This window comes from Solanum dulcamara, chromosome 1 (genome assembly GCF_947179165.1).
Source record: "Solanum dulcamara chromosome 1, daSolDulc1.2, whole genome shotgun sequence".
Lineage (NCBI taxonomy): Eukaryota > Viridiplantae > Streptophyta > Magnoliopsida > Solanales > Solanaceae > Solanum > Solanum dulcamara.
Window position 1 is genome coordinate 86,027,267 of NC_077237.1, and position 25,140 is coordinate 86,052,406.

At 33.7% G+C, this 25,140-nt stretch overlaps 5 protein-coding genes across 6 annotated transcripts; 1 reads left to right on the top strand and 4 right to left on the bottom strand.

Moving 5' to 3' along the window:
* Positions 1–572: 572 nt before the first annotated feature.
* LOC129882541 (pentatricopeptide repeat-containing protein At5g66520-like) lies at positions 573–2,958 on the top strand. The gene has a single exon (XM_055956890.1). It carries the CDS (start codon positions 847–849, stop codon positions 2,731–2,733), a length of 1,887 nt encoding a protein of 628 aa, XP_055812865.1. The 5' UTR covers positions 573–846; the 3' UTR covers positions 2,734–2,958.
* Positions 2,959–2,973: 15 nt separating this feature from the next.
* On the bottom strand, positions 2,974–9,844 carry LOC129882546 (probable protein phosphatase 2C 59). Its single transcript, XM_055956904.1, has 9 exons — positions 9,751–9,844; positions 9,465–9,635; positions 7,353–7,480; positions 6,051–6,149; positions 5,801–5,959; positions 4,147–4,233; positions 3,963–4,054; positions 3,494–3,568; positions 2,974–3,385 (listed from the first exon to the last, which is right to left on the bottom strand). The coding sequence occupies exons 2-9, from the start codon at positions 9,545–9,547 to the stop codon at positions 3,227–3,229; spliced, it is 882 nt and encodes a 293-aa protein (XP_055812879.1). The 5' UTR covers positions 9,548–9,635; positions 9,751–9,844; the 3' UTR covers positions 2,974–3,226.
* Positions 9,845–11,946: 2,102 nt separating this feature from the next.
* LOC129890424 (peroxidase 46) lies at positions 11,947–16,301 on the bottom strand. Its single transcript, XM_055965983.1, has 4 exons — positions 15,976–16,301; positions 14,948–15,127; positions 14,093–14,258; positions 11,947–12,548 (listed from the first exon to the last, which is right to left on the bottom strand). The coding sequence occupies exons 1-4, from the start codon at positions 16,237–16,239 to the stop codon at positions 12,133–12,135; spliced, it is 1,026 nt and encodes a 341-aa protein (XP_055821958.1). The 5' UTR covers positions 16,240–16,301; the 3' UTR covers positions 11,947–12,132.
* Positions 16,302–17,455: 1,154 nt separating this feature from the next.
* LOC129882554 (40S ribosomal protein S10-1-like) lies at positions 17,456–20,243 on the bottom strand. 2 transcript variants are annotated; one of them, XM_055956924.1, is made up of 6 exons: positions 20,136–20,243; positions 19,366–19,414; positions 18,979–19,258; positions 18,748–18,883; positions 17,671–17,790; positions 17,456–17,567 (listed from the first exon to the last, which is right to left on the bottom strand). In XM_055956924.1, the coding sequence occupies exons 1-5, from the start codon at positions 20,136–20,138 to the stop codon at positions 17,716–17,718; spliced, it is 543 nt and encodes a 180-aa protein (XP_055812899.1). In that variant the 5' UTR covers positions 20,139–20,243; the 3' UTR covers positions 17,456–17,567; positions 17,671–17,715. The 2 variants fall into 2 exon arrangements, with proteins under 2 accessions (XP_055812899.1, XP_055812891.1); XM_055956916.1 differs by having other exon boundaries at positions 17,456–17,790.
* Positions 20,244–21,505: 1,262 nt separating this feature from the next.
* Positions 21,506–24,851, bottom strand: LOC129882566 (protein TIC 55, chloroplastic). Its single transcript, XM_055956936.1, has 3 exons — positions 24,320–24,851; positions 22,889–22,991; positions 21,506–22,796 (listed from the first exon to the last, which is right to left on the bottom strand). The coding sequence occupies exons 1-3, from the start codon at positions 24,730–24,732 to the stop codon at positions 21,663–21,665; spliced, it is 1,650 nt and encodes a 549-aa protein (XP_055812911.1). The 5' UTR covers positions 24,733–24,851; the 3' UTR covers positions 21,506–21,662.
* Positions 24,852–25,140: the final 289 nt, after the last annotated feature.

Consider the following 25,140-nt stretch of genomic DNA (forward strand, 5'->3'; position numbering starts at 1 on the left):
TATGATTGTTAAAGAACAATGTAAGCAACAAAAAGTACATGAAACGTAAAATACAACGACATAAATGAATATTTTGTTATGCATACAGTAGTATATTATAGATATCCTTTTATTGTTCATACTACGATCTTCAATCTTTCAAGAAACTCTGTAACCAGCTTTCTCTTATGAAATAACTTACAAGAAACTTTGCTACGTGCTTCTTGAAGTACTTGTAGCTTGCATGTAGCTTCTCACACAAGTTCTAGAAGAATCTTACGAGCAGCTCTGCAACCAGTTTCCTGAACTAGCTTACAAGTAGTTTTGTGAGCAACTTTTTAAATTAGGTTATAAATTACCACTAGCTTCCTCAATTAGCTGCGAGCAACTTCCTTAATTAGATTACAAATTACCATCAGCTTTCTCAGCTAACTTACAAGTAGCTCTGCGAACAACTTAGAAGTAACTTATAAATTAAGATCAAATTTTTGAAGTAACTAACAAAGCAGTCTACAAGTAGCTTTGCAAGCAACTCCCTAAATTAGCTTATAAAATACCACCAACTTCTTCAGCTAGCTTACAAGTAGCTCTGCGAGCAACTTAGAAGTAGCTTATAAATTTCGATCAAATTCTTGAAGTAACTAATAAAGCGACTTACAAGTAGCTTTGCGAGCAACTCCGTGAATTAGCTTATAAATTACCACCAACTTGCTCAGCTAGCTTACAAGTAGCTCTGCCAGCAACTTACTGAAGTAGCTTATAAATTACAATCAACTTCCTGAAATAACTAATTAAGCAGCCTCCAAGTAGCTTTACGAGCAAATTACTGAATTAGCTTAGAAATTTACAAGCACCTTACAAATAGCTATGCAAGCAGCTATGGCTTCAGTTCTTCAAGTTATTCCTACCCCACAATCTCCATCATCACACAAAACTAGCAACACGACCTTAAGGGGCTTAAAATCATGCTCATCAATGCCGGAACTCAAACAATTCCATGCCCAAATTGTCAAGCTTGGCCTCTCCTATGACAATGACGCAATGGGTCGAGTTATTAAGTTCTGTGCAATATCCGAGTCGGGCGATTTAAATTATGCACTCCAAATGTTTGATAAATTGCCTAAACCAGACCCTTTTATCTATAATACTGTTATTCGGGGTTACTTGAAATCTCAAATGCTGAGAGATTCTTTGCTTTTTTACTTGTGTATGTTAGAACGATCGGTTTGGCCTAATAGTTTCACTTTTCCTCCTCTTATTAGAATTTGTTGTATTGACAATGCTGTGGAAGAAGGAAAACAGATTCATGGTCATGTGGTGAAATTTGGGTTCGGGTTTGATCGTTTTTCGCAGAATAATTTGATTCATATGTATGTGAATTTTCGTTGTTTGGAGGAAGCGAAGAGGGTGTTTGATAATATGTGTGAGAAAGATGATGTTTCTTGGACTACATTGATTAGTGGTTATGCTCAATTGGGGTATCTTGAGGAAGCTTTTCGAGTGTTTGATTCTATTTCGGAGAAAAGTTCTGTTTGTTGGAATGCTATGATATCAGCTTATGTGCAGAAAAAACAGTTTCAGGAGGCGTTTGCTTTGTTCGAAAGGATGGGGTCTGAGGGTGTTGTGGTTGAGAAGTATCTTGCTGCGAGCATGTTATCAGCTTGTACGCGACTTGGAGCGTTAAAGCAAGGTGAGTGGATAGTTGAACATGTCAAGAAGAGTGGGATTGAGTTAGACTCGAAATTGGCTACTTCGATTATTGATATGTATTGCAAATGTGGTTGCTTGGACAAGGCTATTCAGTTCTTTAAAGGGTTGCCAAGAAAAGGAATAACGTCGTGGAATTGTATGATTGGAGGGTTGGCAATGCAAGGGAAAGGTGAGGACGCCATTGAGCTTTTGAAGGAAATGGAGAGTGACAGGGTAGCTCCAGATTACATTACGTTCGTGAATCTACTTAGTGCTTGTGCTCATTCAGGTTTGGTTGAAGAAGGAAAACACTATTTTCGTTACATGAAAGAAGCGTATGGCATTGAGCCTGGCATAGAGCACTATGGATGCTTGGTTGATTTGCTCGGAAGAGCAGGATTACTGGAAGAAGCAAGAGGGGTCATAAACGAAATGCCTATGAGTCCCAATGTAGGTGTATTGGGTGCTCTTCTTGGTGCATGTAGGATTCACAAGAATATAGAGCTCGGAGAAATGATAGGGAAGAAGGTGATCGAATTAGAACCTCAGAACAGTGGTCGATATGTGTTGTTAGCTAACTTATATGCCTATGCAGGTAGATGGGAAGATGTTGCCAATATAAGAAAGTTGATGAATGACAGGGGAGTGAAAAAAGTCCCTGGCTTCTCCATCGTTGAATTAGAAGGCGTTGTTAACGAGTTCATTGCAGGAGGAAGCACTCATCCTCAAGCCAAAGAGATATATGCAAAAGTAAACGAAATGCTGGATCGTATAAAATCTGCAGGCTATGTTCCAGATTCTGATGGAATGCAACATGATATTGGTGAGGAAGAAACAGAGAATCCTTTGTATTATCATAGTGAGAAACTGGCTATTGCTTTCGGGTTATTGAAGAGTAAACCTGGGGAAATTCTTCGAATCACAAAGAATTTACGCGTTTGCAAAGACTGTCATCAAGCAAGCAAGTTGATCTCAAAGGTGTATGATCGCGAAATCATCGTCAGAGATAGGAACCGGTTTCATCATTTTAAAGGTGGAGAATGTTCTTGTAAAGACTACTGGTAAAGTTTTGGTGGGAACTTAGGCAATAATAAAAGAAAGTATAGTCAACTTCTTTATAACATCGTTTATCTGGAAATGTTGTATAGAGAGCATATGATATAATATAACACGAAAGATCATTCCACCAAAAATATCGTTATAGAAAAGTCGGATGGTATATACTTCTGTTCCCTTCATATATAGATATAATACAAAATATATGTTGTTATACACTGGTGAATCAAAATGCAATAAAATGGGAAATACAAGAAAACACAGCATAGATTAGCAAGCTACTGTATGTAACATAGAACCGAAACAAATTTGGATTTGACTATGGCAGATTCACTCTTGAACATTTCTTACAAGTTAGAGAAAGCTTTGACAATGTTCAATTCTAAAAATTCCTTACATCATAAACCCAGAAGTCTATCTATATTCAATATTTACGTAAAAGTCCTATGGGTTTTCTTGTCTTCTAATTACCACAAGTTCGAAGTGGCAATTGAATCACTTCTTAGGCCGAGATACCGCGTGAGGAACCCTCTTGGTTACCCAGAAAACGGACAACCACAATGGTGATGTTATCTGCACTTCCTCTTTGATATGCTTCCTGCATCAGCCTCTTAGCTGCATCTTCAGGATCTTGGATCGGCTTAACCATCGAGACAGCCTCCTGCAAATTTATTTGTAATGATCAAATTGATAATTGACTATAAACTACTAGATATTTAAAGAATGATGGTTTCTTGATTCTTTGAAGAAATAGGGAAGAATTATTAACCTCATTCGTCACAACATCCCAGAGTCCATCACTTGCAAGGATAAGAAATTCAAGAGAGCCATCAACCTTTTCCTCCTGTATTTTGAACAGAAAATTATGTCCACAAATACACCAAAAACATTTAAGGTATATAAGATGCGAAAAGTATAAAGAGCAAGCAATCAAGATTCAATCAAGTGTCTTCCAAAAGAAACATGCTATCAGCTGCTATCGAAAAGTTAGACATGTACGAATATTATTATGAGACGGACAAATGCAATCAAGCAGGAAGAGTCTGCTAGGCATAAGGCTGAAAAAGATGGGAATGTGATACAATGAGGACCAACTACTAAACAGTTTCAACATCTAGAAAATAGGTTGGAAACTATAAATACATTTACATAGAACATTTGATATTCATTTCAAAACATGAGCATTCCTCCTCGTCCTAATACATCTATTGAAACAATAAATAAGTTGTTCAAGTTACCTGTATTTCTGGATCAGCGACAACGTACTGCTTTAAAAGTCTATCGCCAAAAGCACGAGAAACAGCAAGTACACCTCCAACTCTCCAGGTACCTACAACACAATACATTATGTTTAGAATTGCACGACATTTAGAAAAAAATCAACTGACTAAATAAGGACTGTCAAATGTGATAGGCTTATACCTGCCCACATCACAAAACCTCCGGCATCTTCAATGCGCTGTCGCTCATCTGTTTGGTCAGGCTTGTGGTCTCGAGAAACAGCAATAGCTGAGAATGAAATTAGCATCCCCAATCAGGTGACTGAGTAAGACTACAGGGTCGTAATGAATTAGTAATCAAAGATTATACGGTACTGTAACAAACATTAAAAAAAGGGCAGCCTAGTACACTAAGTTCATGTTATACACGGGGTCCAGAGAAGGCCGAACCACATTGGGTCTTATGTTCGCAACCTTATCTTGCAGAGGCTGTTTTTGTGGCTTGCACCCATGACCTAATTGTCACAAGGCAAAACTTTTACCCTTGCATTCCTTCCCCAAGATAGCATAGCAGGATTATAAAAATTACCAGATCAACTTAGCAAGTAACAACAGCAAACCGTTCATGGGAGTTGAAGAAGAAAGAGAAGATATGAACTAGCACCAATTTCCAATTTATTTAAGTTTTAATATCCTCATCTTGTTCTCTTGACTTCATGAAACCTTACTTCTACAGTGCAGCATGATGAAAACAGGTCATCATAGTGTTAGGACCGAGTAATTAAAAGTAAAACTTAATAAGAATAACAAACCCCGTTAGAGCTGATTAAAGCCGTGGCCAAAACTTCATATGAAGCATTCAGCACTCATTAGTTTGATTCTCTTAACTTCTAACAGAGATTTCTCAGGGGGTACCGTAGTTAATAGGCCAACTTACCTTTAGACATAGTTAGTACGACAATAACCAAATATTGTGGGATACCAAAATCATAATAAACTCTTTAGGTTACTCTTACCCAGATATTTTATATAAATCATTACAAGAATCCTGTTATCTCCCTGCCCCAGGGTTTACTTCAAGTGGCAAATGTTGAGGAACTTGTGACTTAGGTCATGTTTGAGCCCTATGCCATGCGAACTAAGCTTGGTATGTAAGTGGAGAAGGATAGAGGGGCAGGCCCATTATCCCCGATTTTGGAAGGCTGTGATTGGCCCCAGATGGATTTCACGGTCATCAGAATTAAAATAAATAAATAAATAATGTTATCTCTCTTACGATTATTGTTACTGTTATAACTATCATTATTTACCCATTTCCATGACATGATACCTATGTTGCTCGGACTCATCAAAAAAGTCAACGGGTGCGTGTCGGATTCTCCAAAAGTAGTGTATTTTTGGAGAATCCGACACGGGTGAAGCATCGAAAGTGAAGAGTCTGCACAACTTAGCATGATACCATACAAAATTCCAAAAGCTATGTTTCACACAATTGACTGTTGAAGCTGGTATGCCAAGAAAAATCTATAAATTTCAGCAAGTGAAAAATGATGCCCAACACTATTAAGAATTAATTCAAAATGATATATCTCAAAAAACAGTTGGTAACATCTTCATGGTAGATGCATAATACCCCATGCACTCAAGCAGAAACTTTAAAGAGGAGTTGAGATATAGAAACTCATCGAAAATGACCAACCTAGCTTTCAGATTACTTCAAGGACAGAAAATCACAAAAGCATTAGGTATGCCTTCTTCAGATGAAAGGGACCAAAATGCATCATACTTTTGGGGTGATATACTCTGAGCAGAAACCAAAAGTCAAATAAGAAATAATCAAATCGCCTAAGCCTTACCTGTGCCACCCCGGCAGATAACAGCTCTAGAATCACCCACATTTGCAACCAGTAGACGATCGCCCACAAGTATGGCAGTAGAAGCAGTCGATCCAGCATCTTTGTGCTGATTGTTTTCGGATTTCAGAAACTCAGAGTCTGTATGGTTGTATGCATCAGCTGCAGAAACAAATATACGAATGAAAAAGATATAGATAAGTTGCTTGTCAAAAGGAACATAGCAACTATACTTCACAGTACATCAAGATACCTATGGCTGATTTGGTGTCCGAGATAAATTTTGGATGCCGTATCAGGTTACTGAAAAGGTTGTGTTTCACATATTCTGCAGCCCTAGCACCTCCATGACCTGAAATAAGAGCAAAATGCAGGTAAAAGTACCAAATTGGAAAACATTTGACCAACTTGGCATGAAATCGGAACTGTCTGATTTCTTTAAGCAGCCTGAAAAAAGAAAAATTAACAAAGATATACAAATTGGTATTGCACCTAGGGCAAAAATAAACCAGCAAAGGTCTAGACATTTCAGAGAAGCAAAAGATGCAGCAGATGCGGCAGCCGGGGAGGAAAAGTTGCATGAGGAATTTAAGAGGGAGGATAGGAAGCTCCCTTCTAAAAAGGCTTCCCAAGTTTTTGATTTAAATGTACCCAGTTCATGGCTACAATGTCGATCACTCTTCAATACTATATTCATCTTAGACTAAACCAAGATCCAGGATGGGAAAATACCCCAAAAAACTCCTTCAACATCCGTTCTCAACCACCGGGTTGTGCTGCCACCTAATGGTGACATTAACCTTCTTAGATATTCTTTAGGATAATTAGGGATTATTAATTTGATGAACTTATTAAGGTGCAGGTGGTGATTGTTAAATGGAAAAGATAGTGTTTCGGGGGAGAAGGTGGTGTACGGGTGAAGGAGATGAATTTTAGTGTAAAGGTGATCAGTTGGAGTCTAGCTTTTTCCCTTTGGTAAAAACTTTTTATTTAAAATTTATTTTGGGTAAGAAATCCATGTGGCGTCAGTCTATTGGAGGCTAGCGTTGTTCCCTTGGTCAAAATCACGTGGTGTTGCTAAAATGGTTGTTTCTCCATGTCAGCACATGTGAACACACGCAACTTACTTTGAGATTATCGATAAAAAACGTGTCTAAAAGGCACAGTTTGAATAAAGATCTGATGTTCAAATGGAAACAAGTTTAATTCAAGTGGCTAGATGGAATTTCCGAACTAGTTGAGGGGGCCGTCTATGTATTTGGCCAAAAAAAACAATGCTTGTAGAAGACAATGGCAGCAATCCTCAAGCCTTGCCTTCAAAACCCAATATAAACGGAAAATCTTATAAGGATCTATGAAGTATTAAGCAGCATTAATCTGACCACAAAATTTAAGACAAATTTATAGTCATCGACTGATGTCTTACTACTTGCCAAAGCTTGATGACACAGAAATGATTAAACATAAAAAGAAATGAAGATCCATCTTTTCGCATTTATTCCAGTTCATGCACTTTATTCCAGTAAGGTAGAAGTTGCAGAGAAAGAAGAGTTACCATCAAAAACTCCAAAGAGACCAACGACCTCTCCATCGACGCCATCAATTCTTGTCTCATAGAAATCCTCCATGGAGGACCTTTTTCCTGGGGAGCTAGCATATCCATAGCTAAACTTCCCATTCTGACTGCAAAGCAGAGCACATGTTAGACTACAGTTTTGCAACATTGTTTGTATTATATAAACCTACATTAAAAGCTCAAACAATCACAATGATAGCAATTTGAATTCAACAATATAAGGGATTTCTGGATAAAAGATGGAAAGTCGAGAAGATCAATCAGAATATAATTGTCAAAATGTCCTGAACAAACACGACTGCATATAACCCGAATTACCATAAATTAGTTTTACGTAAGGTCAGAAAACTGTCAAAAATTACTCCCATTATCTCAGGATAATTTCCAGCGTCTGGTTCAGGTTTTAATTAGTATTTGTATATCCAGTCAGATAATATTGTGAATGGAACTTGAATAATATGTATTTGATAGTTATGTAATATGATCTACATCCCACTTTATAAATTTGAACCTTCATATGCATAATGATATGGACTATACAGTAACCTAATTAAAAGCTGAATTTGGTATCCCCATTCAGGAATGGCACAAGGAAATTATGTAAACAGGTAACTACTTTATTAGAGTACAAAATTGGTATAAAGTAAACAAGCAGCTTCTTTGAAAATGGTGTTCGTAAGCGGTAAGATAAGAAATATTAGTAAATAATACATCATTATATCTACAAACCACAAAGGTTTCTCAAAACTTCTGATTTTTTCCCCAATTATTCTTCATAGTCAATAACACATCGGTTGCAACTTAAACATAGACTTCCTCATCTTCAGAGACATATGGCAAAATAATAATTCTTTGAAAGTGGAGACAGTTTGAACACGTGTTTCAATAGCAAATATGAATCAATACTTGCTTTTTTAAATATATCTCTATGTGGAACATTCATCAACTAATTCAAGTAAGAGCTGACCCATGATACAGACCGCACATTTCATTCACAAAACAAATCATAACCACATTCCAGGAGAAGAAAAAACAACGTCAATCCAACAAGTCCAATCATCTCCTTTCTTGGTCTCCCTCTTCTCTTAGCTTCCTAAACGACTGAGCAAATGCAAACTCAATCCAAATGTCAAATCTAGTTGGAATTCAGGAAACAGGAAACCAATTTTAGCTCAACGACAAATTACCCCGCTGAAAGGTTACGACAAATAAAACTAGCAAAGGCATACATCACCCAAGAGGAAAATGAATAAAGCAAATATCACCCAAATGAGGAAACGACAATTCATATATAGCTAACGGAAAACAGCCAACAGAATTTTCAACATCCATAAAGAATTAAACACAAGTAAATATATGATTGGGTGTTATTTATATCACGGGTGGACCTAGAGTTCTAGTAAAGGGTTCAAAAGAACGGATATCTTTGGTTATAACCGTAATGTCCGGGCCAACTTACTGCACCTCAATTAATTCCACAGAATACCCACCAACTAGCACATGCATCCATCACCCAAGAGGAAAATGAATCAAGCAAATATCACACAAATGAGGAAACGACAATTCATGTATTGCTAACGGAAAACAGCCAACAGAAATTTCAACATCCATAAGGAATTAAACACAAGTAAATAAACAATTGGGTGTTATTTATATATATTAGAGGCAAAGCTAGAGTTCTAGTTATGGGTTCACAACAATCCGTATCTTTGGCAAAAAAATTGTATCTTTTTTTTATAACCATAATGTCCGGCACCTCAACTAATTCCACCTTATACTTGTCACCTCCCACCCACAACAAGTATCTTTGGCAAATTGTATTTTTTTCATAATAACCGTGATATCCAAGCTCAACTAATTCCACCACATATCTGCCACTTCCTACCAACTCCTACCAACACCAGGTATCAGGCACCATATAAGCTGCAATTTTTTTCTACAATCCATAGCTTATAAACACAAAATTCTGGATCCATCTCCGATTTATACAACCATTTCTACATTTTATACCCAAATTTTCCATCTAATTAACAAAAATTCATCAAAAAATAAATAAATCTGTAAAGCAAAAAAAAAAAAGAATCAAATCACCTTAAACCACCGCCACTAACAGGTGCATCATCAGCATGAACTTGATTAGAAGAAGAAGACAATACCGAATTCAAATAACCCATTACGATCCACCGAAAATCGAAATTATCCAATCGCAAATGCTTAATTATCACCAAAATTCATTTCAATCGGCAAAATTATCAATTGAATCTGCCATTAAACCACAGAAATATCAAAATTCTATCCAGATCTAAATAAATAAATCAATAAATCATGAAATTAATGAATAATTAAACATAATAATATGTGTTTTAGAGAAATTTACCTTAGTGCAAAAGAAATAAAGAAGGAAAATAACCCATTAAAGAAAAGAAGAAGAAAAAAGAGGAAAATAGACAAGAAAGAAAAAAAAAAGGTGAGGTGGGAGTTGTTAATTATTTTTTGTTTGATAATGAATTAGGTGAATGATTGTAATTAGAGACATAAGACCAAAAATTATGTCAAAGCAAAGATTTGGGTGGTTATGTTTTGCCTCAAATATTCAAGAAAATAAATAAATATGTTTTGACATTATTTTTCGGATTAATATTTTAATTTTAGTTTTTGTGATATCTGATTAAATACTTTTAATCTTTAATTACGTCAAAAATGTGCACTTTTGATTCTTTTACTTTGCGATATATATTCACAAAGTTATCATATTATAAATTGTTTCAACTTTCATCACTTAATTGGATAAGTGTTTGTGTTAATATTTGTAGTATATTTCCTTCAAAAGGGGATTGGAAAAACATATTTTAGTTAATTAAAGGTTCAATTTACTAAATCATATATTATGAGTAGGGGTGTTCACAACTCGATTTAGATTAGTTATTGATTAAAATCAAAATTAAATAAAGTTAGTCGGTCTTTAAATTATTAAACCAAATCAAATCAAATATAATATATATTTATCGATTTGGTTGTTTTCAGTTTCAATTCGATTTGGCCCGATTATTCAGTTATTAATCAAGTACAAAAATTTAAAAAAATGATTTATTCAAGAGAAAGAAAAAAGATAAAAATTCGTTCATAAAGAAAATAGTTAAAACGACTGATATTACATAACTTTCTATTATTGAATTAACTATAAATAAAGCTTCAAAATTTTCCACTTTAGCCTAGACAAAAAATAGAATGTGGCATTCATAATACCACCAAGAACGCCATACACACTCATATACTTGAAATCAACAAGATAAATGCTTTCGTCTTGTGCCTTTTGGATTTCATAAATAAATTATAAATAAATTTTATTGAAAACATATATAAGATATTTAAAATTCTTCATAAAAATAATATATTATGTATGTATAATTATAAAACATATATAAGATATTTAGAGTATACTAATTTTTCAATTAATATACTCTAAATAGAACATTGCTGAGTCATAAAATAACATGTCATTTTTTAAATTTTAGTAAATTAGAAGGATAACCTTTATGTCACTTTTAAAACTATGGACACCTCTTTTCTCAATTTCTAAAATTACACTACAAACTTTTTTTTTTTTTATCAAAATTTGTCTTACACAAAAGTATGACTCACCAATTTGGTGTCACCATCCTCCAATCGACCAATCACACAAATTGATGGTTCAATAAAATTAAGTGATTTAAAATTAAATTTTAATAAAAGCCTTTTTTTTCTTAATCTCTACTAAAATAATATAAAATCTTCTTTGTTTTTATTAAGAAAAATTACCTCTTTATTTTGAGATACTCAGTATTTTTAAAAAGAAAACTAACCTATAATAGATAAAAATTGAATTTCAACCTTTAAAAAAATAGAGATTTTGAATTCGAGCCTCGAAATGAAAATAATCTTACTAGGAGAGAGCTTCCATCATTAATGCTCAAATGATAATTATTAACTCGATCACTAAAAATAAATAGCTAATTATCTCAACATATCTTTTTTAGTATTTGAATATGTATGTTGGGATTTGTGAGTGAAAATTGTAATAAGAGTCCTTGGGAAATAGTAAGTTTCACCCTAAATCATGAGTTTGGAATTCGAGTTTTAGGTTTGAAAAAAATTCTGTTGAGAACGTCATCTTCGAATGGGTCCTGCAATGCGTGATTCAAATTTAATCGAATCTCTAATCCGCACTCCGAGTACCGGGTGGAAAACCAAGAAAATATGAAAATTAGTGCATTGTAATCAATTTTGTAGTACTAGAATATATAATACTACTAAAGAAAAGTAGAAGAAAAAAATGACACAAGTAGCTAGCTCATGGCAATTTCACTAACCAAATGTATACCTAAATTGCGCTTAAATTAAAAATAACTATCGAATTATTAATATATGTATATACTTAAGGTATACTATGTATACGTATAATTGATATATACCATCTAAAAATAAATTAAGTCATGAATATGGCCGATTATTTGTATAAAGATCTCAGTCCTTCAAACAAATGAAGTAACGCACAAAAAGTATTTAAATTATATATATTAACTTCTTACAAAATATGCATACATAAAATAAGTTGACAATTCTTAAAAAAATAATACAAAGTACGCATCAATTTGAAAACAAACCAATTTAATCCCAAACTCAAACCTACTTACAAGCCCAAATTATTACAATAGACACTACTAATTAACACACTATAATTTCACACAACTTACATAAAATCCTGCATAGGTCATACGTATTAATTAATAATCGAACAAGAAGCTCTAACCTCTCCATCCTCCCCAGACTTCACTCCAAGCACAGAAAGCCTCACAAAAGATTGACTCCAACTCTTGAAAAATCCATTTTGATCGTCCGCGAATTCATGGACTCTTTCCTTTGTTCGTACGTCGTTAAATAAAACAGAATCAGATTGAAATAGCCCTTTATGTGCTAATAAATCTTTGTAATATTGATTATCAAAGAGTTGAGGTGTTTGAGGATCATTTTTGACAGTAATAGAGGAAGTTGCTGCCCCTGCTGGACATTGTTTTGTTAATTCTGCTGCATATGCTCTGTCTAATGAGGGATCAATTAGAGTGAAATTGCCATTTGTGTCCACTCTAAAACGATCACTAAATGCATTGCAATGTGCTGATCCTATTGTGTGTGCTCCTACAATTTTTAATAAAAGTATTAGTAATTACACTAACAATGACACATAATGACATACTCAGTATAGTCGCACAAGTGGGATCTGTGGAGGACAGGGGTGTATGAAGATCTTACCCCTATATTTGTGGAGTAGAGAGATTGTTTCTGATAAATCCACCACTCAAGAAAAATAAATTTTCAGAAGAGTGCAAAGCGTTGAATGATAACTATAATGAAAATATTAAAGACGAAAAAGTACCGACATTAAATGACAAAGATAATAAATGTATAAGAAACAACACTAGTGAAAAAGTATATTAATTACAACAACAATAACATAATGACATACTCAATATAGTCGCACAAGTGAAATTTGCGGAGGAAAAGAGTGTATGAAAATCTTATCCCTATCTTTGCGGGGTAGAAACATTGTTTCTAATAAATTCTCTATTCAAGAAAAATAATTTTTCAGAAGAGTGCAAGCCTAAAAAAAACTATGATGAAAGTATTGAAGATAGAAAAATAGTGACATTAAATAGCAAAACACAATAAAAATATAAGAAACAACACCAGTGAAAAAGTATTGCTAACTAGTTTCCAATATCTCTCACCCACATAAGAAAGTTCTTAGTCAAAATTGACGAAATAAAATGAGAAAAGATTTTAATTTTATTAAAATCAACAGTATATGATTATAAGTTTATTCTATACCAATCTGTTTTCATTACGAGAAGGGGTCATTGGGGCCTACCTAAACAGTTATTTTTGTATATATATATATATATATATATGGATTCTTATATCTTTACATTTCATTTAAAATTAAGAGTACATGTAATTCGACCTACTTTTTACGTATCTGAACATAGTTTAATGAGAAAAGGATCAAATTTGTCACTAAATTGAGTAACTTTATTGTATATTAAACGTTTGATCTTATATCACACTTCATATGAAATTGAGGCTTAGTTATGATCAGGTGTGAGGAATAAATGGCTTTAAATTCGTGTGACCTACTTAAATTACAGTACTATCAACTCATAAAAGTTTTGTGACCCTAATATTAAATACTTTTTGACCACATACATTATGACTAGTCTTCTCATTACATTGCATTGTTCCATAAATAAAGTTTAAGTAATGTGCGTCGGTAGTATAAATAATTTTTATATCATCAAATTACCTATTATAACAGACAAAATATCTTATTTGTAAAATTTTAAATTTTACTTTTGAGGAGACTTATCCGTAGATATCTTTTGAATGACCTTCTTATGTAAAAAATTATTTACACTGACGATATATAAAATATAAACTCATATATTTTGGGGGTCATTTGCACTTTTATTCCTAATTTGTGTTGGTCTTTGATTTTTGCCTCTTGAGACAAATAATTTTTTCGCGGGGTATAAGTTTGTATTTTCACATCATAATAATTAGGAGTTATGCAATATGCCCCTAAAGAAGTTGCGCTATAGGCATAACTCACAAGTTCTTTTTAAGGATAAAAATTAAAGACCAACTTATTTAAAGAGCAAACGGTGAAATTAGAGATGTATATTTACCTGATAGGATAACAAGATCATCTGAAGAGAGTCCCTTAATTGAAAATATATTAATCATTTGATCCATTGAGAAACTTGTATCCACTATATTTGGTCTCACATTTGTTGCCAAACTAACCCTTCCATCTCTTCTTCCTGTTGGAATTTGAACATTTGGCCCTCCTGCCTGTTTTATAATCATCAAAACAACAACAATTAACACCTTAATTTTATACAAATTTACTATTAAAAAAACGCGAATTTTCAACGAATATTCCCATCGAAACACTGAAAAAATATGAATTTTTTTTTGACAAGCCAATTCCGAGTATATTCCTTCATAATTTATATATCTTTCCAGGATAATATTTAGTAATTTCTATAATATGAGAAGTTTTCTATATTTTCAAATACATATCAACTATTTTAAAAATGAAAACAAAAAAGTCATAATAATAAATACAATTACTTTTTGGTTTTTTTTTTCTTTCCAATTTTGACCTAAATTCTCGAGGACCAGCTAATACACAAGTCAAAACTCGATAGATAATGAACCTATCTTTATGTCTTTTTCCATTTAAACATCAGACTTTTTATGTGACAGAGGAAACGAATTCTTTTATCACAAATCATACAGGTCACATAAAAAATAACATAAGGTCATCATAGATTAAACAAAATAATAAGCAAAAAAAAAAACTCACTATAAAAATATATTTAAATCAACAACAGATAACTTTTATCGCTGAATAGTAAAAATTAATTCATCACTAATCCTTATTAATGATGGATGAGTAACGTAATATCAAAAAATTATGTTAGTTACGAGCAAATTAGAGAGAAAAAAAGATATACATAAGTTGTAAAAGAACATACAAATTCAACAGCATCTCTAGCAGCCAATGCAACAATATCAGCACAAGAAACAGTAGAAGGGCAAAAAAATTCCAAAACCCTTTTGGCATTCTCTATTACTGAAAATCCTCCAAGTGATTTGTTTGCTGGATCACTTCTCTCTGTTCCATTTCCTTCTAAAAGTATAGATGCATCACAACCCTAAAAAAATGTTTAAAAAAATAAAAATAAATTATAATCTTTCACAATATTTTTTGGTCAAGTTTTCATATGCTGGTCTGAAAGAACAACTCTTAATAAGATTAAATATGATGCTCGACCCAAATTATTAAATATCTCTTGATTCTGTTAAGGCCACAAATCACGAAAAGTCAGGCAAGAGCGCTATCAAAGACTGTTTCTAAAAGAAGAGCTGGGCAAAGACTGAAGAAATATCTTTTCATTGCTATATGGCAGATGAAGTTTGTCTCACTTTATATGATACACTTTCTTTCTAACTTGTTCGGAAAAGAATGTTACATTTCTGTATTTAGAAACAAAGTGTCTAAAAGTTTGAGTTAGACTACATATTGTAAAAGTCTTTCTTTTCCTTTTTTTAAAAAAAAATTCCGTGCCAGGTTGAATGTAATAGGGATGGAGGAAGAATTTAAGAACTTCATCAAATTTATTTGGATAAAATTAAATTTTATTTGATGTTTACATCAGGTCGATGAAATTTAATATAGTTAAGTGTAAATATAATTGAAGTGAAAATACATACTCCTTGTATTTAATTGCATACATAGTTATAATTATAAGTGTATATAAAGGGCACATATCATGTTATCAATTGTCATAATAATTAAGTTGACACCATATCCTTCATCAAAAAATTATTATACATCAATATTAAACCCTAAATATCTATAACAAAATTCCTAATTTTGCTACTATTTTGAATTAGCAACCTACTACAACATGTTAAATTACGTTGAATTCTGATAGTATAAAAATCCTTTTATATTATGAGCGCAGTACATATAAGTTAAATCCATAACTTAAAAATTTACCTCAACAAAGCAATCATGGAAAACAAGACGAAGAAGTTTTCCAGGTAGAGTTGGATCCATAGAAGAAGCTGATCTAACTGTATTTTTCACCATTAATTCAGCCGTAGGGCAAGATAGTCCATAAAAATTAAAGGAAAGGGTTGAATATGATGTTTTTGAATAAAATGTTAATAAAAACAAGAAAACAAGTAACAAAGTTTTGTATATTTTTTTGTGTAAACATATTGTTTGGCTCAAATATATTTGTAGTTTGAGTTTCTCCATATATTTTTGGTGTTAACACAGAGCTAGTTCCTTTGTGTTTTCAGTTTATTGCCCAGTAAAATGAAGGAATATAATAAAAAGAAAAAAGAAGAAGAGGGAAGTGAAGGTTGAATATTTATGGGTGCATTTATTTGGTTTGGTTAGGTATAGTAAATGATTTTAATTATTTTCTGACAAGAGTGTGATACAGATGAATTTATAATATACATTACTTGTGAACATTTTTATTTTTGTTTTGTTTTATGAATGTCTTGCATGTTCAATAGTATGATTTGTTCCATACTTTTTAAAGGTGTAACATTAATCTACCCCTTTATATAAGTATTGTGATGAGTAGTAACACATTTTGTCATTATCTTTATTTATTAAGTATTATTTTATTTTATGATAAGAGAATTATCTTTCGAATGCGCACAAGATAGATTCATTTTTATTATGATAATCCGCTAACTACACAGTAAATATAAATGTCGTCTGACAAACTCGATCGAGATTTTGAATCCTAACCCCCTCATTTAGGAAATTCCCTGCTCAACCAATAGATCACAATTTGTCATTACCTTTTGTCACATTTTTCTAAAAATTTGATTAAGATATGTTTATTGTGTCTCCATATATGCAGTATAGCTAGGTTATATACAAATAATTTTATTTGATTTCTTTTGTTTTGTTTCTTTTGTATGACACTAATTGGTCTTTTTCGTCACATTACATATAGAAGGAATCAAATCTTCTTGTTCCCTATAAGGAATGCATTTATCGCCCAGTTAATTTGTCATTAAAAAACTCTTGGATAATTATTTTTTAAAATAATTTATCGCTAATCCATATTTAAATTAAGTGAAATTAGCATGAAAGTTTTACTCTTAACTATGAAATTTATCCATGACTAATTTCTTATTTTCTAATAGTGATCGCTGGTGGACAAATAAATAATATGCTTCTTCGATTCAGCAACTCGTTAGAAGTAGAAAAAGAAGAAGAATTTTGATTATAAAGCTGTATTTATTTGGTATGGTTATGGCAGTATACCAATGATTATTACTCATTTCTGACAAGGTGGGAAACAGATGAGTACTAAATACTACTCTAGTCAACCCACATTGTATCTGACACCTAATTTCCTTCTCTGAATATATATATATATATAAAGGAGCACAAAACATTCCACATTCACGTGTTCAAGAAGAATTATATCGCACCCTAAAGCACAGTCTATCTTAATGCAAACATCAATAAATAAAGACTAAATATTTATCATCGTTAGAGAAGGATCATTTTACTCTGAAATGAAACAGATTGCAAGTGTTTCGTTGTACCATAAAACAATGACCAGAACATGTGAATCTATAGTAGTTCATTAAAGATCCAAGATAGATGAAATTGTCTGCATGGCACAATGTTTTTGAGGAGAGAATAAATAGTCAAGTTGATTCCAACATTTGATGATCAAAATTTGGATAAAACAATAGAAACCTAGGAGCTTGAACTAGGGGGTGCGCCACCAAAACCTCCAGATCCACGCCCAAATCCAGGTCTTCCACCACCACCCTACAAGTACAAAAACATAGTTTAGATTTAATCGACACAAGATTTAATACTGTTATCCGAAAAACAAAGTGTAGAGAGCCTAAAATCATGTGTAAGAAGAACAAAATTAGATGCTTCTAACTCCAGCTTAATTAAGACCAAGAGACAAGGATATCCGAAAGCAGGAATAATGAAAGAGCATCTACAAGTAAGATTGGTATTATCAACCAACAGAAACCATAATATTAGAGGACATGTCCACTAAACTAATTCTTTTGAACAGATAACATCTCCACCATTCAATTGCCATGCAGATCACATATTGGTCAAAGCAACAAAAAAAAATACGGGAGAGACAAGGTGGTAGCAAAGGTACTAAGAAATCAACACACCCTGAAATGCACTTGTTGGTTTCTATTAGAACAGAGGGACGGGGAAAACCAAAATGATACAGGCAATATGGGAAGTTCAGCATCAAAGAGAACTAGTAGGGGGACATCCGAATGAAATTCACTACAGTGCAATATCCAGGTGAATCTTTACAGTAATTGTTACCCCATTGGCAAGTACCAAATGCATCGAGCGGGAAACAAAAGATAATAAAATGGGGATTTTACAATTCAGCAAGTAAAATGGCACATTGGCACCAGAGAATGGCAAGAATCTTTTACCATGGTATGTTATACGCATTTCAATTCCTCTAAAATAAAGGAAAGTGGAGTTAGGTAAACAGAAAAATGACAGAGATCTTGGTAAGGTACACGAACACACTTATATCAGACACTTGATAATCCAGCTAAATGAATTGAAACCTTAAGGACCTGAGAGCAACTAAAATCGGCTTTGCTATGTATTAAGGCAAATTTTAAACTAAATAAAATCAATTGCTATAACATTGCCTCCAATCCTCATTCCTCAATACAAAACATGGTCTAAAAAATCTGCATAATAATAAAAAGGAAAATTATTTTGACATACCCTAAATGCAGGCTGGTAGTCAGCGGGAGCTCCACCCTTTTCGCCTCCAAATTCACCAGGTGGACCTCTTGGACCAGAACGATAACCATCCCTATCACCAAACCTTGGCCTATCACCCTCAAACCTTGGTGGTCCACTGCAAAATACAAAGGAAGGTGCATCAAAATCAATTGAATCACTCAAGAGAAATTTTTATTTCAATCAAGCTACATATAAGGTTGTGAAAGTTACCGGGGTCTATCGCCTGGAGGTCCACCCATGGGACGACCAAGGGGCTTGGCGGACTTCTTCAACGTGGCAGGGACAATTTCAGAAGGAAGATTGAGGTAAGTCCTGAGGAACTCAATGCCATCATTGGTGAGATACCAATAGTAGTGCATCCAAGCAAAGGTCTCGCGCACATACTCCTTCGACTTAAAGCTCTGCATCAGCTTAATCACTTGTAGGTTTGGCACATCAATGTTTGGATGTTTTGCCAAGTTGTAGTCCTTCTTCGCAAAACATACTCCCTCTACAACGCCGTAAATGTAAAATTCACGATAAATACCAACATCATTTCAACAATCTCTGAAAGCATCAACACATAAGAAACCATAAAGAAATAATGAAAAATCAAACCTTGGAAGAGGTACTTGGAGATCTCTCTCCTGTTTTTCTCAGGGATAATCTGAAAAACATTTTGATAAAATTCATAAGAAATTCTGACAGAATTAATTAGGGGTCATTGGGCCATGAAAGTTTTAAACTTTTTTTCCAGAGTTCAACTCTGGAAAACACGTTTAATCATAAAATCCCAGAATTTTCAAGAATTTGAAAAACAACAAAAATGTGTTTTCACTTTTTTCAGTCCAAATTGCTCGCAAAAAGTCAAAATCAATTCCAAATTGTATTCATGGTTAAACACAACTCCAATTTTCAAATATTATTTTTCACTTTGAAAGCAAAAACTAGTTCATTCAAATTTCACAACGAAATATGGCCAAATGCCCATTTAATTTATTTGAATTTCTTTTTTACAACTATGGCATCCACGGGTAACACAGTCCCCCAAAGCTCGAACATACGGAAAAAATCAATCTATTTACCATACCGGGATTTGAACATGAGACCTCGCAGCTCAACCCACTTCATCAAATTATTTTTCTGGTAACTAGTCATTCAGATTTTCAAAAAAAATAGATTTTTACTTATTAAACACAAACTAATACTGCTATTTCATCACAAATTCGAGCTATTACCAATTAACACGTAAAAACACTATTAATTAAGGATTAATCTAAGAATTGAAGCAAACGCAGCATTAATATCCAATTGACTAACATTTAAAACACCATTACGAATAAAATAGGATAAGATTAAGGTCAAATGAAAGATAAACAGAAACATACCATTTGATTTCGTTAAAGAGAAGTGAAAGACTGAAGAGTTCTCTGCAGAAAGAGGAAGGGATAGGAAGGAGCAAATTAGGGTTTCGCAAAGATTTTATTTATTAGGAAAGAAAAAAAGCCTGTTCGGATTTTGGGCTCTAATTCTTTCAAACCCATTGCAATCAATTTGGGCTTGGACAAGGTTATACCGTAAAAACTCGTTATAACAACATTTTACTGTGACGCCTGATTTTCTTCGTAATTAATTTTTTATGTTATATTTTACTTCTCTCGTTAAATAGTCATTCGTTTCAGAAAAACGTTGCCACTATAACGACGTATGTTTAAACGGCTTAATTTTATGTGTATTTTGTTTATAACGACTAAACTAGATCTAAGTATTAAATGCCAATATACATATATTATAACACCTCATTATGACAGTCATGAAATTTTCAGACTAACGTTGATACTATAACAAGGATCAATTGTACCTTACGTGGGATCCTTCATCCATAAATTAATGGGAAGCACACAAATATCTATTTTTAGAGTCATCATTTAACTTGTGCCCATTTTTATTCTTATTTTTAATCAAATTGAGGAGACCAATTTTATTAATTTATCAAGTCTCAATGAGGACCAAGGGTCCAAAGCAAAAATCAGGAAAGCAAAATTCTGGCCCAAAACAAAGGAACACAACATATGCGATTGAGGTTGAAAATTCGCATTTGATATGCATGTAAAAATTACTTCAAATCTTAGTCATGTGTTTCTGAATTTGTTTTGCCAATTTTTTTTATTATTATTCTTTGAATTTCTAGCACCAAAACTTACTCTAAATAATCTCAAATTTAAAACATAATTTCCATTTTCCACATATTTATAGAACAAACTTATCACTTAATTCTTATAATCTAATTGGCTTACATAGACAAGTGAGGCTTGCTCAGTTGATTAAGCACCTCCCCCCACGACCGGTAGGTCCTGGGTTCGAGTCACATTGGAGGGGAAGTGTGGAAACACTATAAATCCTCCAAAATAGGGGTAAAAAAAAAAAAAAATTGGCTTACATACCAAATAATAGTAATCCCATGAGCTCTCATGGACAATGGAAATTGAGAACTTAGTTAAATCATGGCTAAACCTTATTACAACACCCAAAAACAAGAGAACAAATGACATGCTTTTAAAGATGTAGCAATCTGCCCAAATATCTTTACAATGAAGGTTTTCACGTCAACTTGCACACACCTCGACTTCGATTGAGTACTTATTTGCTCTCAGCAGCTCGTCCAAACCAACTTGCACACACCTCGTCTAGGTAGATAGTTGCAGCAACATCCCGCGAACATTCAATTTACTTAAGAAGCATACCAATCAATCAAGCGTAGCAGAGAAAAATATGATCTTTACTTAAAAGTGTTAAAGTCAAACGGTGTTACATAAATTGAGACGGATGGAGCAATATGTATGAAAAGCATATAAACCTGGATCCTATTTTGCATGAAAGACATCAACTTGAGTACAGCTATTATATACATACTTTTACAATCTTCTGTGAGTCCTTATGAAGTTGGTTGTATTCATTGCAATGACTTTTGAGAAAGCATATGCTCCAGCTAAACATAGCGATGCTGAAAGCAAAAGTAGGGCCTTCCATTGTCTTCCAGACACTAGAATCGCAAATGCAGTTGACACGAGAGCGATTGCAGAGAGGGCATTTTTCCAAGTCTCAAAAGCTTTGACAACATTTCTGCAATCCTTGCAATGTACTACATGCCTGAAGTATCTGTTGGCAGGGTTCGGAGCATACATTCCTCCGATTCCTCCCTTAGCTGGCTGAGAAGCTGAAAAATTGGCAACGAAACCAGCAGGGGCATGCTCGATTACAGCGGGTTGTTGGGGCAGGAAAATGGTGCTGTGACCGAAATGATAAGGCATCCCGTGCCCAACTTTGTCCATCCATTTCCTGTACTCAGCTACCCATGTATCCGACGACTTTAGGTTCAAGTATAGTTTCTTGGTTGGAACCTTTTCTTTTATTAGGATTTCGTTTTGGGACGAAAGGAACCCCATATCTTGCTCGAAAACCTTGCTTGCATTCTGATGCAAGAACCAGTTTGGGATAAATTTCAGTATCCCGGTTAGTTTTTTTGTGTTCCCGAACCGGACGATAAGCATGGATTTCCCCTGACCAGATGGTCTACAAAGAAAAAGACCTGAAAAGTAATGCTTCTCCCCACTTTCATCAACAATTTCTCTACTATTGTGAAGAACACAAGGAGCTTCAAAACGTAAGAAGTCCGGAGTATAGTTTGCTTTGCCTTGATCTTTTTCCTTGCCCCACCACCCTGCAAAGCCCCGGTTAGTCCTTTCTGTCACCTCGAAAAATAGTGGCCCAGCATCTTCCCTATTTGCAGAAAAATCTGTCCTATCGTGTGATATCGGAACATGAGCAGGATCCATGAGGTTTTCCAGAAGAATAGAGTGATCATAAGGGAGCTCGTGAGTTGTAGAAAAGTCTCGAAATCCTTTCCTCTCAAAGTTTTCAAACCAGGGGATTTTGTTAATATTAGGTGGTGTTCTGTGAGACATCCATATCCAGACTACTCCCTGGGAATCCCTAATTTCGTATGTCTTGGTACAAGCTGATCGAGGAATTTTAGCATTTTCAGGTAGCTGACCGGAACAAAATCAAAGACAAAAATGAAAATGGAGTGTATAACATTTGCAACATGAAACATAAACGAAGATGCATATATAAAACCAACCTGTGGTATCTTCACACATTTACCATCTCCATCAAACTGCCAACCATGATACAAGCATTCCAGTTTGCCATCGTACAGTTGTCCTTCAGAGAGTTTGGCTAATCTGAATTGAGAAGGAATTTGTCAAGATTCTGGAATTACTTTTTTGAAATGCATAGAAGTAAAGCCGAAAGAGGTGATCTCGCGACAATCTGGAAGTCAGTTTAGTTGAATTTTTAACTAATAGATAGACACTACGGGCTATTGTAAGTGGCAGAGTGGCCTAATTGTCACGAACCATTGAGATTCAACCCTTTGCTGCTCAATCAAAATAAAAGAAAAAGAAAACTAATAGATAGACAGTATGGGGTATTGTAAGTGGCAGAGTGGCCTAATTGTCAGGAACTACTGAGATTCAACCCTTGTCGCTCCGTCAAAGTAAAAGAAAAAGAAAACTAATAGATAGAGAAAGATAGGGAACACTGAAGGAGGATTATTTCCCACATTATCAACAGATTTGAAGAATTAAAATATAACAGACTGACAGTGATACATTATTGTTAATCGAACTCATATCAAATTTCATTCATGAATATACACAACATACTTGTACTAAAATACTTCTTGTAAATATCATACTTCACTATGAGGTTATGGAAGAGCGGAAAGTTCAGCTAATATTCAGCAGCTTAACAAGAAGAAAACTAAAGAGGAAAGTTTTGTATGTTACTTCACTCATTTGAGCAATTTCAAGAGGATACAATCAATGATTGTTATTACCTTTACCTTTAACCCCTATTGCCTAGTCTTGGCTAAGGTTCTAAGGTTCCTTGCAACAAATTTAGACAATTAACTTGTCGTCCTCCTAAACCTTATTTATAACATATAAATACATCATTAGAGGTGTTGTAAAACATATGTTTTCCACCATAGTAAGATGGTTAGGATTTGCAAAAGAAAAAAAGGGAGTTCATCAGTCTTGTGAGGATTTCCAACGACCGGTAACTCAAGTCGTGGTTGCTACAAATTGCTTCTTCCTACTTTTCCTTTTACTTGTCCCTTGTACCATAAATAGATTTTACTTACACTAGTCCATTTAAGCAAATCAAGACAAATTAAGTAACTAGAACATAAAGTGTTTTTAGTCAAACTTAGAATTTTCAAAGCATAACTAATACTAAGGATAATTCTCTAAAACAAACCCCTAATAAATACTTTTCTTAGGGGATAAGGGATTGTCAAGTTAACAAGGGACAAACTTTGAAATGCAAATCCTAAATTCTTAGAACAATGAAGTTATTTGTGTGTGACCTATAGGTTTGAGCCGTGAAAACAGTCAGTAATACTATTTGTATTAGGATATGTAACGCGAGATGCTTTGTGCACTGGACTGTAACAGTGAAAACACAATTAAATGAAAACTTAAATATATCACAAACACATATGTTTTACCTATGTGGACATCTATCTTCAAAGCATCTAAGTTCACCACTTCCATCTTTATACAAAACAACTTGTTTATCAAACACAGTAAGACCCAAAGGTGCATCATTAGGTACATTCTTGGTCAAATACAAAGGATACCATTCTTCAGTCCAATCATAACCAACAATTTCTCTTTGTCCCCTCAACTCCTCTAAACTTGAATTTTCCAAAATCAAACTTTGATCCTCATCAACTTCAGCTCCAAGATTCTCAGCAATTGCATAACAACTTCTCCCTTGTTTCTTGAATTGCTTATTTTGAAGATAAAGATTGAATCTTTGAGGTATTTGTAGAGAAAAAAATGATCTTTTTGGGAGTGAAGTCCTATTTGAAGATGAATGGAGTAATAACTCAGAGAGAAATGGTTGTTGTAAAGCCATTATTGTGAGTGATTTTGGTGTTTGAGGAATTTGTAGATGTGTAGAGAAAAAAAGGAGTGGGATGCATTAGAGACACATGTAGTTGTATTTGTTGAAATGTTGTAAAAGACTTGTGTTGCTTCTTGTTTTGTGGAACCAATGATAGCCACACAAAAACAAGAAAGATTTTTGAGAAAATTAAATGCAAGTAAATTGCGTCTTAGTCTCCTATATTTCCAAAAAAGATGACTTCTTTCCAAATTAAATTTCTAATCTTATTCTTTATTACTTTCAATTTATTTCTTCTAAAGACGTAAGGTGTGTTAAATACTTTTCAATTTGTTCATGTATACCACCATAACAATAATATATCGGTGAATTTTTTCTGTATGATTAATAAAAAAAAATTAAAAAAAAAAAATTCTTAAA